This window comes from Ailuropoda melanoleuca, chromosome 9 (assembly GCF_002007445.2).
Source record: "Ailuropoda melanoleuca isolate Jingjing chromosome 9, ASM200744v2, whole genome shotgun sequence".
NCBI lineage: Eukaryota > Metazoa > Chordata > Mammalia > Carnivora > Ursidae > Ailuropoda > Ailuropoda melanoleuca.
Window position 1 is genome coordinate 45784508 of NC_048226.1, and position 14584 is coordinate 45799091.

The 14584-nt window shown below is 36.1% G+C and overlaps 1 protein-coding gene across 4 annotated transcripts in view; it reads right to left on the reverse strand.

Moving 5' to 3' along the window:
* Positions 1-14584, reverse strand: part of STAU2 (staufen double-stranded RNA binding protein 2) — a 308534-nt gene that overhangs the window by 183859 nt on the left and 110091 nt on the right. For all 4 annotated transcript variants that reach the window (XM_019807357.2, XM_034668202.1, XM_034668204.1 and 1 more), the window contains 3 exons: positions 12485-12644; positions 11146-11253; positions 8171-8383 (listed from right to left, as the gene is read on the reverse strand). In XM_019807357.2, the coding sequence (XP_019662916.2) occupies positions 8171-8383; positions 11146-11253; positions 12485-12644 (481 nt within the window). The remainder of the gene's footprint in view (positions 1-8170; positions 8384-11145; positions 11254-12484; positions 12645-14584) is intronic.

The window sequence follows — 14584 nt, forward strand, 5'->3', positions numbered from 1 at the left end:
AACAAAGGGTGGTATAATTACACAACAAAATACTACTTGGCATTAAAATAGAACAATAACTGATACAGGAAACAACATGAATGAATCTCAAAAAGATTTATGCTAAGTGAAAGTCAGCCAATAAAAGGGTAGTATCTTGGGAATGGAGGATGCGGGGGATTACAGAGGGACATGAGGTAACTTTTGAGAGTAATGGATAGGTTCACTACCTTGATTATGGTCATGGTTTCACAGGTGTACACATATATCAAAACATATCAAATTGTATGCTTTAAATACGTACACTTCATTATATGTCAATTATACTTCAATAAAGCTGTTTTAAAAGCTAATTAACCAGGTGCCTTTTTTTCAGAAAAATAAACATATAGTAAAATTATAAGGTAAGGAATTGTTAAATATAAAACTAATGATTGTGATTAACTATGTGAGGTGGTATCCAGATGTGACAGGAGAGAGGCAAACATACACCTTCAATCTCACTGAGAAATGTTCTATGTTGAATTTGGGAGTAGGTCTTACTTTTACTTAATAAGATTTTTAACTTACATACAAATACTATATAAGCCATTTAGAAGGCACTCTATTTTCAACATTATATGGGTAATGTTTATGAGGAAAGCTTTTTTAAGTCTTTTTTTAAAACTTATATATGGCTATTTTAGCACCTTCTAAAAGGTTTAAAAACAAAAAAAACTCTGCAAATCTCTTGTGCATATGAATGTTCTTCATATATTATTCCTAGAAATAAAGCTTTTTATTTATCACATGGTCAGAAATTTAATTCCAGCTGTGAAAATTTCTTCCAAATCAGGTATTAGAGACAAGGGTTATCACTATGTTACAGACGACAGATGTTACACTAAACTTATGTATAGAGTGAGCTCCTCCTGAGAACTGCTGGGTCTCAACCATATCTAGTTGGTGCTGCAGGTCAGATCCTGCAGGATCTTTTAAATTATGTTTAGGATTTTGGACTTTATCCAAGGAGCAATGGGAAGTTACTAAAAGATTTCAAACAGAGGCATGACATGATCGGACTGATGTCTCTAAACGGTAACACTTTTTAAAAGCTCAGCTGATGTCAAAAGTATTGTAGGAAGGCCAATTAAAAACCCGCTTTAACAGTTCAGGCAAGAGATGATTGTGAGTTGAACCAAAAGAGTGGCAGAGAGATGGGAATAAATGAACCAACTTAAGAAATACTTAAGCAATAGATTCAATAGGACTTGATGACTGACTGGATATAATGGCTAGGTGAGAAGTTAAAAATGACTCCCAGGTTTTTGTTTCAGCAGTGGGATGGTGATGCCAGGCACTATAATAAGGAATGCAGGAGGAGAAGGAGGTTATGATAAGTTTGATGTGTCTGTGAAATTACAAAGTGAAGATGTCCAACAGGCAGCGTAGAGCACAGAAGAGCATTTGGGAATCATCTATATAAAGACTGAATTGAAGCCCTAGAAGTATGAAGAGCAGCCTAGGGGAGAGTAAGAGAAGAAAAAGACTGAGAATTTTAGTACTGTAATAGGTGGAAGAAGAAGAGAGAAAAGGAAAATGTTAACTTTTGATGAAATAACAGTTTCTACTTCTACTTACATACCAAAAAAATGGATACTAAATGAATTATAAAGGAAGTAAAGTACTGAGGAAAAAAAACAAATACAGACAATTAGTTACAAGTCTAAGATTGGGATAACAATGAAAGGGTGAAGGGAAGCTTCTGAGTCTAACACTAGAAATATGCCTAGATCACGAAGATATTAAAATAAAAATGTATTTTCAATGATACATTGTCTATTCTTGTTTAATTTGCCCCTTTTATAAAAATGTTCTTAAGTTCCATGGGGCACCTGGGTGGCTCAGTTGGTTAAGCATCTGACTTTTGATTTTGGCTCAGGTCATGATCTCAGGGTCATGAGATTGAGACCCACATCCAACTTCACACTGGGCATGGAGCCTGCTTAAAATTCTCTCTCTTCCTCTCCCTCTGCCCCTCCCTCCCTCTTAAAAAAATGTTCTTAAGTTCCAAAACACTGTTGTTGAAACGGATTCCAATGACAAAAAAACAGAAGCATAAATCCAATTAAATAATAATGGAGTCTGAGAACATTAAGAATGGCTGGTTTCTTCCCTTGACTGAAATTAACTATTAGCATCCTTAACAATTAAGTTAGTCCTTGGATATCAAGTCTTATGTTATCTTTCCACAAACTAGTATAGAAAGTCTCATAACAGTTGTATCCAGAAAAATTTATCTCCAACAACGNGGGTAGTATCTTGGGAATGGAGGATGCGGGGGATTACAGAGGGACATGAGGTAACTTTTGAGAGTAATGGATAGGTTCACTACCTTGATTATGGTCATGGTTTCACAGGTGTACACATATATCAAAACATATCAAATTGTATGCTTTAAATACGTACACTTCATTATATGTCAATTATACTTCAATAAAGCTGTTTTAAAAGCTAATTAACCAGGTGCCTTTTTTTCAGAAAAATAAACATATAGTAAAATTATAAGGTAAGGAATTGTTAAATATAAAACTAATGATTGTGATTAACTATGTGAGGTGGTATCCAGATGTGACAGGAGAGAGGCAAACATACACCTTCAATCTCACTGAGAAATGTTCTATGTTGAATTTGGGAGTAGGTCTTACTTTTACTTAATAAGATTTTTAACTTACATACAAATACTATATAAGCCATTTAGAAGGCACTCTATTTTCAACATTATATGGGTAATGTTTATGAGGAAAGCTTTTTTAAGTCTTTTTTTAAAACTTATATATGGCTATTTTAGCACCTTCTAAAAGGTTTAAAAACAAAAAAAACTCTGCAAATCTCTTGTGCATATGAATGTTCTTCATATATTATTCCTAGAAATAAAGCTTTTTATTTATCACATGGTCAGAAATTTAATTCCAGCTGTGAAAATTTCTTCCAAATCAGGTATTAGAGACAAGGGTTATCACTATGTTACAGACGACAGATGTTACACTAAACTTATGTATAGAGTGAGCTCCTCCTGAGAACTGCTGGGTCTCAACCATATCTAGTTGGTGCTGCAGGTCAGATCCTGCAGGATCTTTTAAATTATGTTTAGGATTTTGGACTTTATCCAAGGAGCAATGGGAAGTTACTAAAAGATTTCAAACAGAGGCATGACATGATCGGACTGATGTCTCTAAACGGTAACACTTTTTAAAAGCTCAGCTGATGTCAAAAGTATTGTAGGAAGGCCAATTAAAAACCCGCTTTAACAGTTCAGGCAAGAGATGATTGTGAGTTGAACCAAAAGAGTGGCAGAGAGATGGGAATAAATGAACCAACTTAAGAAATACTTAAGCAATAGATTCAATAGGACTTGATGACTGACTGGATATAATGGGCTAGGTGAGAAGTTAAAAATGACTCCCAGGTTTTTGTTTCAGCAGTGGGATGGTGATGCCAGGCACTATAATAAGGAATGCAGGAGGAGAAGGAGGTTATGATAAGTTTGATGTGTCTGTGAAATTACAAAGTGAAGATGTCCAACAGGCAGCGTAGAGCACAGAAGAGCATTTGGGAATCATCTATATAAAGACTGAATTGAAGCCCTAGAAGTATGAAGAGCAGCCTAGGGGAGAGTAAGAGAAGAAAAAGACTGAGAATTTTAGTACTGTAATAGGTGGAAGAAGAAGAGAGAAAAGGAAAATGTTAACTTTTGATGAAATAACAGTTTCTACTTCTACTTACATACCAAAAAAATGGATACTAAATGAATTATAAAGGAAGTAAAGTACTGAGGAAAAAAAACAAATACAGACAATTAGTTACAAGTCTAAGATTGGGATAACAATGAAAGGGTGAAGGGAAGCTTCTGAGTCTAACACTAGAAATATGCCTAGATCACGAAGATATTAAAATAAAAATGTATTTTCAATGATACATTGTCTATTCTTGTTTAATTTGCCCCTTTTATAAAAATGTTCTTAAGTTCCATGGGGCACCTGGGTGGCTCAGTTGGTTAAGCATCTGACTTTTGATTTTGGCTCAGGTCATGATCTCAGGGTCATGAGATTGAGACCCACATCCAACTTCACACTGGGCATGGAGCCTGCTTAAAATTCTCTCTCTTCCTCTCCCTCTGCCCCTCCCTCCCTCTTAAAAAAATGTTCTTAAGTTCCAAAACACTGTTGTTGAAACGGATTCCAATGACAAAAAAACAGAAGCATAAATCCAATTAAATAATAATGGAGTCTGAGAACATTAAGAATGGCTGGTTTCTTCCCTTGACTGAAATTAACTATTAGCATCCTTAACAATTAAGTTAGTCCTTGGATATCAAGTCTTATGTTATCTTTCCACAAACTAGTATAGAAAGTCTCATAACAGTTGTATCCAGAAAAATTTATCTCCAACAACGGAAACACTTTTCTGTAGTCTCATCTTATAGAAGAACACTACCTTAAAAAAAAAAATATATATATATATATATATATATATGTGTGTGTGTGTATATATATGTGTGTGTGTATATATATATATATACACACACACACATATATATAAACCCAGAGACACCACTAGTGCAGTCTTACATTTTAACAAGGTAACTCTGTAGAGTTAATCTTAAAATCCAAAAGGAGTTCACAATCAACCAGTTTCAAATGCGCACTGGAATCAGACATGACTGGACCTGGAACCTGACTGTTACATGACCTTGGGTAAGTTTCTTAAACATCAAGGATCCCATCTGTAAAAAGGATAACAGCTATATCACAGCATGATTAAGAAAATTAAAATAATGTGATGTTTTATTTTAAATAAAATCAAGGTAAATCATCAATGGTTTATTCTCTGCTTCTACTGCATAATAAGGCTTGTAGAGCCTAGATGTATAAGACCTACAAGGAAGGATAAAAATACCGAAAACCAAGATATTATTTCAACCTACCCCTATATTGGCCCACCATACTTAAAATTATCTAGATTCCAACTCACTGTATGCATGCTACTTCTTCAAAATAACCTTCCATTTCAGAAGATGTCTGTAAGTTTTATTTTAACATAAGACAGACATGGTACAAATAATTCCAAGTGTGATGTATGTGAAGAAAAATGCAAGGGGCTAAGCTAATCTGGGAGTAGGGGAGAACAAAGAAGGCTTCCCTAAAGAAGTTAAGTTCAAGCTGAGATCTGAATGGTGGATACGAAGAAAGTTCTGGAATAACATACTTAGATACTAGAAGTAGCAGCAAATAATTGTGAGAATTCAACTGTTTATCCCCACTCTGGGGAATAACATTTAAACAATAATCTTGCTTTTAATGGCTATAGTTAAAAGAACAGGAGTTATGTTTATATCCTACCATAAAAATGAACAGATCTTTTCTAGCCTAATGGCTCATTATTTGTAACTTACTAAGATTAGATTTAGTTTAATAAATTAGATGGAAATGTTTGTGAACAGTTTTGTACTGCCATTCCAATGCCAAACACTGTTCTTTCATCGTGGAAAAGTTATTTTATATATAAAAAGATTTAAGACAAAATAAAAACAGACTAATCCAGAGAACAAACAAGCTGGTGGTTGGCAGAGGGGAGGGGAATGGGCGAAATAGGTGAATGGGATTAAGAGCTAAAAACTTCCGGTTACAAAATAAATAAGGTACAGGGATGAAAAGTATAGCATAGAAAATATAATCAATAACACTGTAACAACAAACAGTGACAGATAGTGACTAAGTACTCAGTAATGTGTAGAACTGTTGAGTCAATATATTGTACACCTGATGCTAATATTTCATTGTATTTGTACTATACCTCAATAATGAAAATTATTTTAAAAATATTTAAGAAAACAGACCATGGATATATTCACATATATATAAAATGTGAATAGAGTTAGATACAAAGTAACAATAGCTAATCTTTATTGAGCACTTATTATTTGTATTGTTAATAAATATTTAATAATAATTACTAACACATTCTGTATATATTTCAGTTAACACATAACAATCCTATGAAGCAAGTTCAGTTACTATTTCTACTTTCATAAATAAAGAAATACAAGATCAGCAAAGTTAGGTAAGTTGCTCAGGTCACAGGGATTCACACTCAAAACTGAATCCAAACGTTATGTTCTTAAAGCCATATCCTACTTCCTAACCATGTGGTTGGAGAATATGAATGAAAGCCAGCCCTCAGAACCAACAGGGTTCATGATAAATGGGTCTATTTGGCATTTATTTTTAGTCTACCTTACATATGATGTAGAATGCTATTTCAGGGAACACATAACCTACATCTTCTCAGTGAGATAATGACAGCATTCATTAAGAACAACACGTATATGGGGTGCCTGGGTGGCTCAGTTGGTTAAGCGTCTGCCTTCACCTCAGGTCATGATCTCAGTGTCCTGGGATCGAGCCCCACAATCGGGCTCCTTGCTCAGCTGAGAGCCTGCTTCTCCCTCTCCCTCTGCCTGCCACTCCCCCTGCTTGTGCGCTCTCTCTCTCTGTCAAATAAATAAATAAAATCCTAAAAAAAAAAGTAAGAACACGTTTATATATTTATTATGTAAATACATATGCACATTTTTTTTAAAGATTTTATTTATTTATTTGACAGAGATAGAGACAGCCAGCGAGAGAGGGAACACAAGCAGGGGGAGTGGGAGAGGAAGAAGCAGGCTCACAGCGGAAGAGCCTAATGTGGGGCTCGATCCCATAACGCCAGGATCACGCTCTGAGCCGAGGGCAGACGCTTAACCGCTGTGCCACCCAGACGCCCCCATATGCACATATTTTTAAATAAAACAAAGGTACAAAAGGCAGAAAACCCATAAAAATACTGTAGTTGTACCACTGTATAATCTAAACAAAAGAGGTTCATCGGAGATAAAATGTACAGCTGACCCCTGAATAATGTTGAGGGAGGAGTGCCAATGCCCCACTCAGTCAAAACTCCATGTATAACTTCTTTTTGTTTTTTTGTTTTCCCTTCCCAAAAACTTAACTACAAATAGCCTACGGTTGATCGGAAGCCTTACCAATAAAAATAAAGCAGTGAATTAACACATATACTGTACGCTGTATTATATACTATATTCTTACACTAAAGTAGAAGAAAAATGTTATTAAGAAAACCATAAGAAGAAAAAGAAAATCATAAGGAAAATACATTTACTATACTGTATTTATAGAAAAAATCCGCATACAGATGGACTCATGCAGTTCAAGCCCATGTTGTTCAAGGGTTAACCGTGCTTCAATTTTGTCATCCTTGATTTGTAGAACCTAGCCAGAAGTCTGCTAAGTGACACTGACTTGGCAGCTGGAGGCTTTCTCTGTGAGCGGGACTCTAGCTCATGCGTGCCATACACATTGAGCACTCACAGGCAGTGTCCTGTACTCAGTGCTGAATCATCGCATTTCTTTTTTGGTGGTGGTGGTGGTTGTTAGCGTAAACAAAAAAAAATCTGCTCTAGTCAAAGAAAGAGTTACAACATCTTGAAAAAGTGTGTGCTCTGTTTTCTTCCTGGCAAGGCATACATGCCTGAAAGAATAGAAACAAAATACTACCACTTACCTCACCCGGCTGCTCTGAGGATTAAATGTGATAAAGCACGTAAAGTGCTGGGACACACGGTGCTTTATATGTACTAGCCACTGCTAGTATTATTCATACGATCATTACTCTATGACCTACCCCCATTCCACGACAGCCCAGGACGTTACTACACCACAGCCTCGTGTGCAGAAAGAATGCTGGACTGGAGATCAGAGTAGTACAAGTTGCTCCACAGCCCAGGTGAATAAAAGCGAGCAAATTCTTTGAACATGTTTCATAAAACCTTACTTGTAAAAAGGGGTGACGTCATCTACCTTACACAGTCCTGATGAGAATTACACTAAAGGTGACCATGAATGAGAAAGTATCTTTTTACAGAAAACTACAAATATGGAAGGTATGATTATTTGATGAACAAACACAGGTGTCCAGTGTCTAAAAACAAAACAGAACTGTTATTAATGTATAGTTTGGGACCACCCTTGACTCTGGGGCTGGACACAATCCATAGGTGTCGGTGCCTGCCCCATGGAAAAACTTTTATCTAGAGTTACCATAATATCTATATAGCAAAACTGACCAGTGTTCATAAGCACACACTTACCTTTACTATTGTTTTAGGGCGTTTTTTAAAAAATAATTTTGGTTTTTCAACCACAGGAAGAGGTGGAAGTTTCTTAAGCTCCTGTAAGACGGTGGTGGCAGCGCGCTTCTTGGAGAGTTTTTTGCTATTTCCCTCTCCTTCTGCAGAGAACTCTCCCACTGACACCCGAGTAACAAAGCTTTTCATATGTGGGGGTCCACTTTCTTTAATAACCTATAAAATATAAGTAAAATATTTAATACAGGCACTTAAATGTCCTCATCACATGAGCCTTTTTAAAATGTTCGTACCGTAATCAAAATTGAAATTATAAAGAATTATGCCAAAATTATAGATGTCTTTAATAAAGTTAAGTAGATATTATATAGGGACATTCATTTATGATACTTATGATGCTTAATGAACTGAAGTTGAAAGAACAAAAAATCAAAACTAAATAAATACATTCAATTCATAGTCAAAATTTGTATTTTACTAGCTTAAAATAGGCAACTCAAATTATGGTGACCCACTTTCTTATCGAACAGAAAATTAAGAATATAAAACATACCATATTGGATTAGATACACAGACCATCCAGAACAGTAATTTGTATATAACTGTGTACATCTCTACTTTCTTCTCTGTAAGAGTAAATTACTGAAGTACAACACTACTTCTTCCCAGAGTTCTCTAGCCCATAAAGCATCCTTCAGGTGGAAGGCTCTCAAAAGTAATTTATGGGTGAAAATAACCTGTTTTTGATGGAGGCTTCAAAGGCTGATAGCTAGAAAGGAATGTTTACTTTCTGCGACATGATCTTAAAAAGGTAAGAAGACATGCCATAAAAATAACCTATCTTTCTAGAGTAATGGATTATGAATCTGTCAGCTGTGAATATTGCTAAACCCTGTATTAATGTGTTCTTTAAACTATGCCAGCTTTTGGAGGAAAGATGCCTTCCAAAACCCAAATGGTCAAAACTTTATTCTCCTTCAAAATTCTGACCTATAAAAGATACCCTACTTAAATAGTTTACCATTTAACTTTATATTAAAATTGTCTTCTAATATTAGATACCAATTAGAAAAAAGAAAAGGAAAACAACACAGTATCTCAATAATCCAACATAATTGGGGATAAGAAACTTGTGATAAGTAAGGTGGGCACGTATTACATGGTGCACTGGGTGTTATACGCAACTAATGAATCATCGAACTTTACATCAGAAACCAGGGATGTACTATGGTGACTAACATAATATAATAAAAAAACATTAAAATTTTAAAAAAAAAGATTCCCGGTCATCTCCCCTCGCTCCCCATGAAATATAAGGATAAAGAAATATTATGAATTCTAGGTGCAGACTATTTATTAACTTGTACCACTTAGATCATGCCTTTCAACAAAGACTGAAGAATCCACCATAAAATCACAAATAAATACTAAATGTGCCTATTTGATTCATGGTTTTATAACAACATAAGTGTAAACACTAATGTGAATTTATGTAACATCTGCCTTATCCTTCATTTGTCAGCTGTAACATGTAATTCTTTTTTTTTTTTTTAAAGATTTTTTAATTTCTTTATTCGACAGAGATAGAGACAGCCAGCGAGAAAGGGAACACAAGCAGGGGGAGTGGGAGAGGAAGAAGCAGGCTCATAGAGGAAGAGCCTGATGTGGGGCTCGATCCCATAACGCCGGGATCACGCCCTGAGCCAAAGGCAGACGCTTAACCGCTGTGCCACCCAGGAGCCCCTGTAACATGTAATTCTATTTATCCCAGCAAAGCGAACTAAATACAAAACCTACCCATTTAAAAAAAGAAAAAGAAAGAAACTTGTGATAAGCATACTTTCATGTAATTTAAGTTTACTAGTTGAAACACCAAAACTATTTATTTTAACTACTTTGATGGATAGCCTCTTCAATTTAAAAAAAAGCATATACTTAACTGACTTAACAGAGAATACTAAATATCTGACTTTTTATTGCTCACATTAGATCAGCATTATGAAAACCAAATATTCTATACTATAATATACTGATGCTTCCAAGGACTTCTAAGACATAAAACTGTTCTATTCATTGTAGCCTTTAAAAGCCCATGTTCCTATAACTCTCGAGTATGTGCAATTGCTTTTGATAGCTCTTCTATATTTGCCCTACCATTTCCTGCAGAGACCATCAGGCTTTCAAGTACCTTGCATCCCTGCCTTCCTCATTTTGCTGCTTTTAATCTGCCACAGGGTGAGAGATCAGATAACCCAACTGAGGAGAATTGTGTCTAAGGAGATAGGTTCTCGGTCGAGGTCGGTTGGTCTTGCCAGTAAATAAAATGTGGGAGCTTTCTAGTTGGCGAACATCCATAATTTGAAGGCTACTCCATGACTGTTTCAGCTTATTCCCTGGATCTTGCCTATTTTCTAGATATCTGAGTTACAAAATTAGGGACTTCTTAATGAAGGAGGTATTACAATAATTTAAAATTTTTCCCTTTTAATAAAAATTTCACATTTTAAAAACATTTTGTAACATGTTTATCTGGTTGTAAAATGGAGAGCTACTTAATTACTTCTTAGTGATTTATTAGTAAAAGTTAAATTTAAACCTATTTTGATTCCACGAATTTAGAAGAACTTAGTAGTAATATATACATGTCACTATTAACTTGTATACTTTCAATTTAATCCTATTAAAAACACCAAACCTTACTACAAATTATCTTATACTCAGAAAATTAATTTCATGATGAAAATTAAAATGCCATATATACAAATTATTTAATACAGAAAAGCCAAAGAGATCAGCAGAAATCCATGATATTATAGCAAGTTCTATTTTCCCCAGGGCCTGTATGATTTCATGATGGAGAGTTTGAACATAAGGAAGCACATTAACTCTTTCAGGATACTAGTATGCAAGTTAGTTAATTTGTTTATTTTAAATAGGAGCAGGGGGAGAGAAAGGGAAGATCACTGCTGAGCACATACCTCAAAACTGACGGGCATATTTCGCTTCAGAGCAATTTCAAACACTAAGCTGATCTCAGATTTATTCGCATCTTTGTCATCATCCATTTCTTTTCCTGATTCGCCATTCTAAATCACAAAAAACAGGAGACAATGAATCTTCACTTTGTAACAAACTGTACATATGTTCTACAATCAAGAGGGCCTATTTAAAATACAGTAAGAAACAAGAAATCATAACCACAAGAGTTGTGGGCTTTGCAGTGAGGCTTTTTGTGATTTAACTTTTAGGGGTTTTTTTTTTGCTAAAAGTGGAAGGATAAATGCTGAGTGTGGAAATCTTTTACTCACCATATACTAATTTGAGTTTATCCTATGTCCCCAGACTCAATTCTCTTTAGAGAGGTCTATTCCCCCCTCCCCCCCACACACACCACTTTCCCTGATATTCTAATATGCTATTTAATCTCCTGTAAAGACTAAATTATATAACGTTTATAGGACACAAATCAGGAGTCTGGAGCTCTATGTCTGGCTCTGGCACCAATTTAGTTATTCACTTCTTTAACACATACTTTCGAAGAGATTCATATATGCTGAACACAGGGTATTAGAGATAAAAAGGTCAAGAGACAGTATTCCTACTGCCAAGAAACTTATGACTTAGTGTGAAAACAGAGAAGCAAACAGATAAGAGTCATAATGAAAGTATACAAGGAGAAAAACACCTACGTCGGCCATTAACTATAAGATGAATCTCAAAGGGGCAGGACAAGAGGTTTGAGGGCAGGGGAAATGTAGGGGTGAACAGAACTGTTTGCAATAACTACTCAATAAGGAGGTGACTTATAAGGCATGTCTGAGCCAGAGATATCATTTTGAAATCAACAGAAAAGGCAGTCGAAGCCATGGGAATGGGTGCAATTACTCAAGATCAGCCTTGATATCTTGGTCTGTAAAATAAAGTAGGACTGAAAAAAATCCACAAAAATCTGTTCCATTTTAAACTCCTTGATTCTAAATGAACACAATGTAATCTGTGCTCATAAGCATTAAATGAAAGGTAAATGAATGCTATTTCTCATCCTTGTTTACATCCCCAAGTCCTGTGCTGCCTGAGAAGTAAACTCCATAGGTGAACCAAAGTTCTCAGAGGTAAGGTCATCCTAGCAGGAACACGTGAGTCTAGTACAGTAGACAGGTGAACTGAGAAGCAAATCACAGCAGGTCACCACTCTGATATTCTTGCCTATCAGAAGAGATTATTCCTTTTATTTTTAAAAATGCATTTATTTGTCTTACCAATAATCTCACTGGGGAACTTACAAAGAAGAGACTGTCACAGGTGGCAGTAACATACCTGAGGTGATTTTTCTGGAATAGGTTCATTCTGCAGTGCTTGAAGGGCTTTCATTGCAGCATTGTGTCTAGCAGCTTGTCGAGTCTTTCCTTCCCCAAAAAATTCATTATTTCCTACAGTCAGCTGAACATAAAAGATCTTGGGCATTGGGCAATGATACCTAAAATAAGAAAATTAAAATATTGATGTTAGTTCAATAAAAACCATTCTGTAATCATTAGTAACATCTTTTTTTTTTTTTTAAGATTTTATTTATTTATTTGACAGAGAGAGAGACAGCCAGCGAGAGAAGGAACACAAGCAGGGGGAGTAGGAGAGGAAGAAGCAGGCTTCCCAGTGGAGCAGGGAGCCTGGGATCACGCCCTGAGCTGAAGGCAGACGCTTAACGACTGACCCACCCAGGCGCCCCCATTAGTAACATCTGTTTTCTTGAAAATGATAGCAACCATATAATGTACTATACTCTCTTATTCACCCCAGTCAAGTATTAACCACACAAATGTATTTGTAAATGATAAAATATGAATCAATATAGCTATAGATATATTTCTCCATGAAAAGCATATTATAAAAACAATATTAAACATAATATAGTAAAAATTAGTCAATTATATCACGGAAAACTTTTACTAAGAAGTTTTCAGTTTTCAGTCAGATTTTGACAGATGTGAGCCGAATGGTCTGGTAATGAAGGGGAGCCACAACAGAGGCAGGAGACAAGCAAGCCCATTTAGGGGATAGCACGCAGAGCACTGTGACTTCAGCAGAAGACAGTTATGGCCAGACACGGGAGAGACAGAGAGATGGAGCTACTACTCCATTCCAAAGAATAAGTACTTTGCCAAGTTGTAAGATCAGACTGAACAGAAGAAAGAATGGGGAGGTAAGCCAATTCTTAAGCAGATAAGCAGTACTGTAATAAAATATATTTAAAGAGAAAATTTTTAGCAGGTTTGTGTTTAACGACTGAAGTAAGGAGTCACAACTAGAAAGCAGCAGTGATGCAAATATGAAGGGATAATGAAGAAAGAACAAAGTAGAAGAAATTAAGAAGAAAATATTAAAAGGATACGCAATAAAATTCATTAATTCAACAATTATTTATGGAGGCCATTCTTTATGATAAGAGAGTATGACAGGGAACAAAAACACATTGTACTGGGTAAGACAGATGACGAATAAGGTAATATCTAGTATGTTAGAGCTCTAAGTTAAACAGAAAAAGGAAATGTCAGAGTATCAGGGAGGTGGGTTTTAGACAGGATGGCCAGGGAGGGTCTCACTGAGAAGATGACAATTGTGTAAAGATCTAAAATATGTGAGGGAGGAAGCCACCCAAATATCTGGAACAGTGTACTTGAGGGAGAGCAAACAGCGAGTGCAAAAGCTCCGGGGCAGCAGTGTGCCAAGCACATTCAAGTAATTCAGAAGATGCCTATCTGGCTACAGTGGAGGGATCAGGAAAGAAAAGTTAAGAAATGAAAAGTAGTAGCCAGATTCCATAGGGCCTTACCTAGAAATTATTGTAAGGATTTATCCTGAGTGAAATGGCCAGCCACTAGAAGGTTTGAAGAGAAGCAACGTACCTGACTTGCATTTTGGAAGGATCACCTGACTATTATGTTGAGAACAGACTGTAGGCAAATGATAATGGAAGCAAGGAGATCTATCAGGAGACTACTACAATAATACAGGAGAAAAGCAATAGGGGCCTGAACTGGGGTGGCAGCAGTGCAAGTAATGAGAAGCAGTGGGATTCAGAATGAATTTCAAAAATAGAGACCGGGGTGGGGGGCGGTGTCCAGGTGGCTCAGTTGGTCTAGCATCCGACTCTTGATTTCAGCTCAGGTCATGATCTCAGGGTCATGGATGAAGCCCCACACTGGGCTCTGTGCTCAGCAGGGAGTCTGGCTGAGATCTTCTCTCCCTCTGCCCTTGCCCTCCCCTGTGCGCACGCTCTCTCTCTCTCTAAATAAGTAAATAAATTCTTCAAACAAAAAAAATAATAATAGTAAGTGGAACAAATAGGGTTTACCCAAGGATCAATTATGGAATATGAGAGAGGAGTCAAGGATGAACCCAGGGTTCCTGAGCTGAACA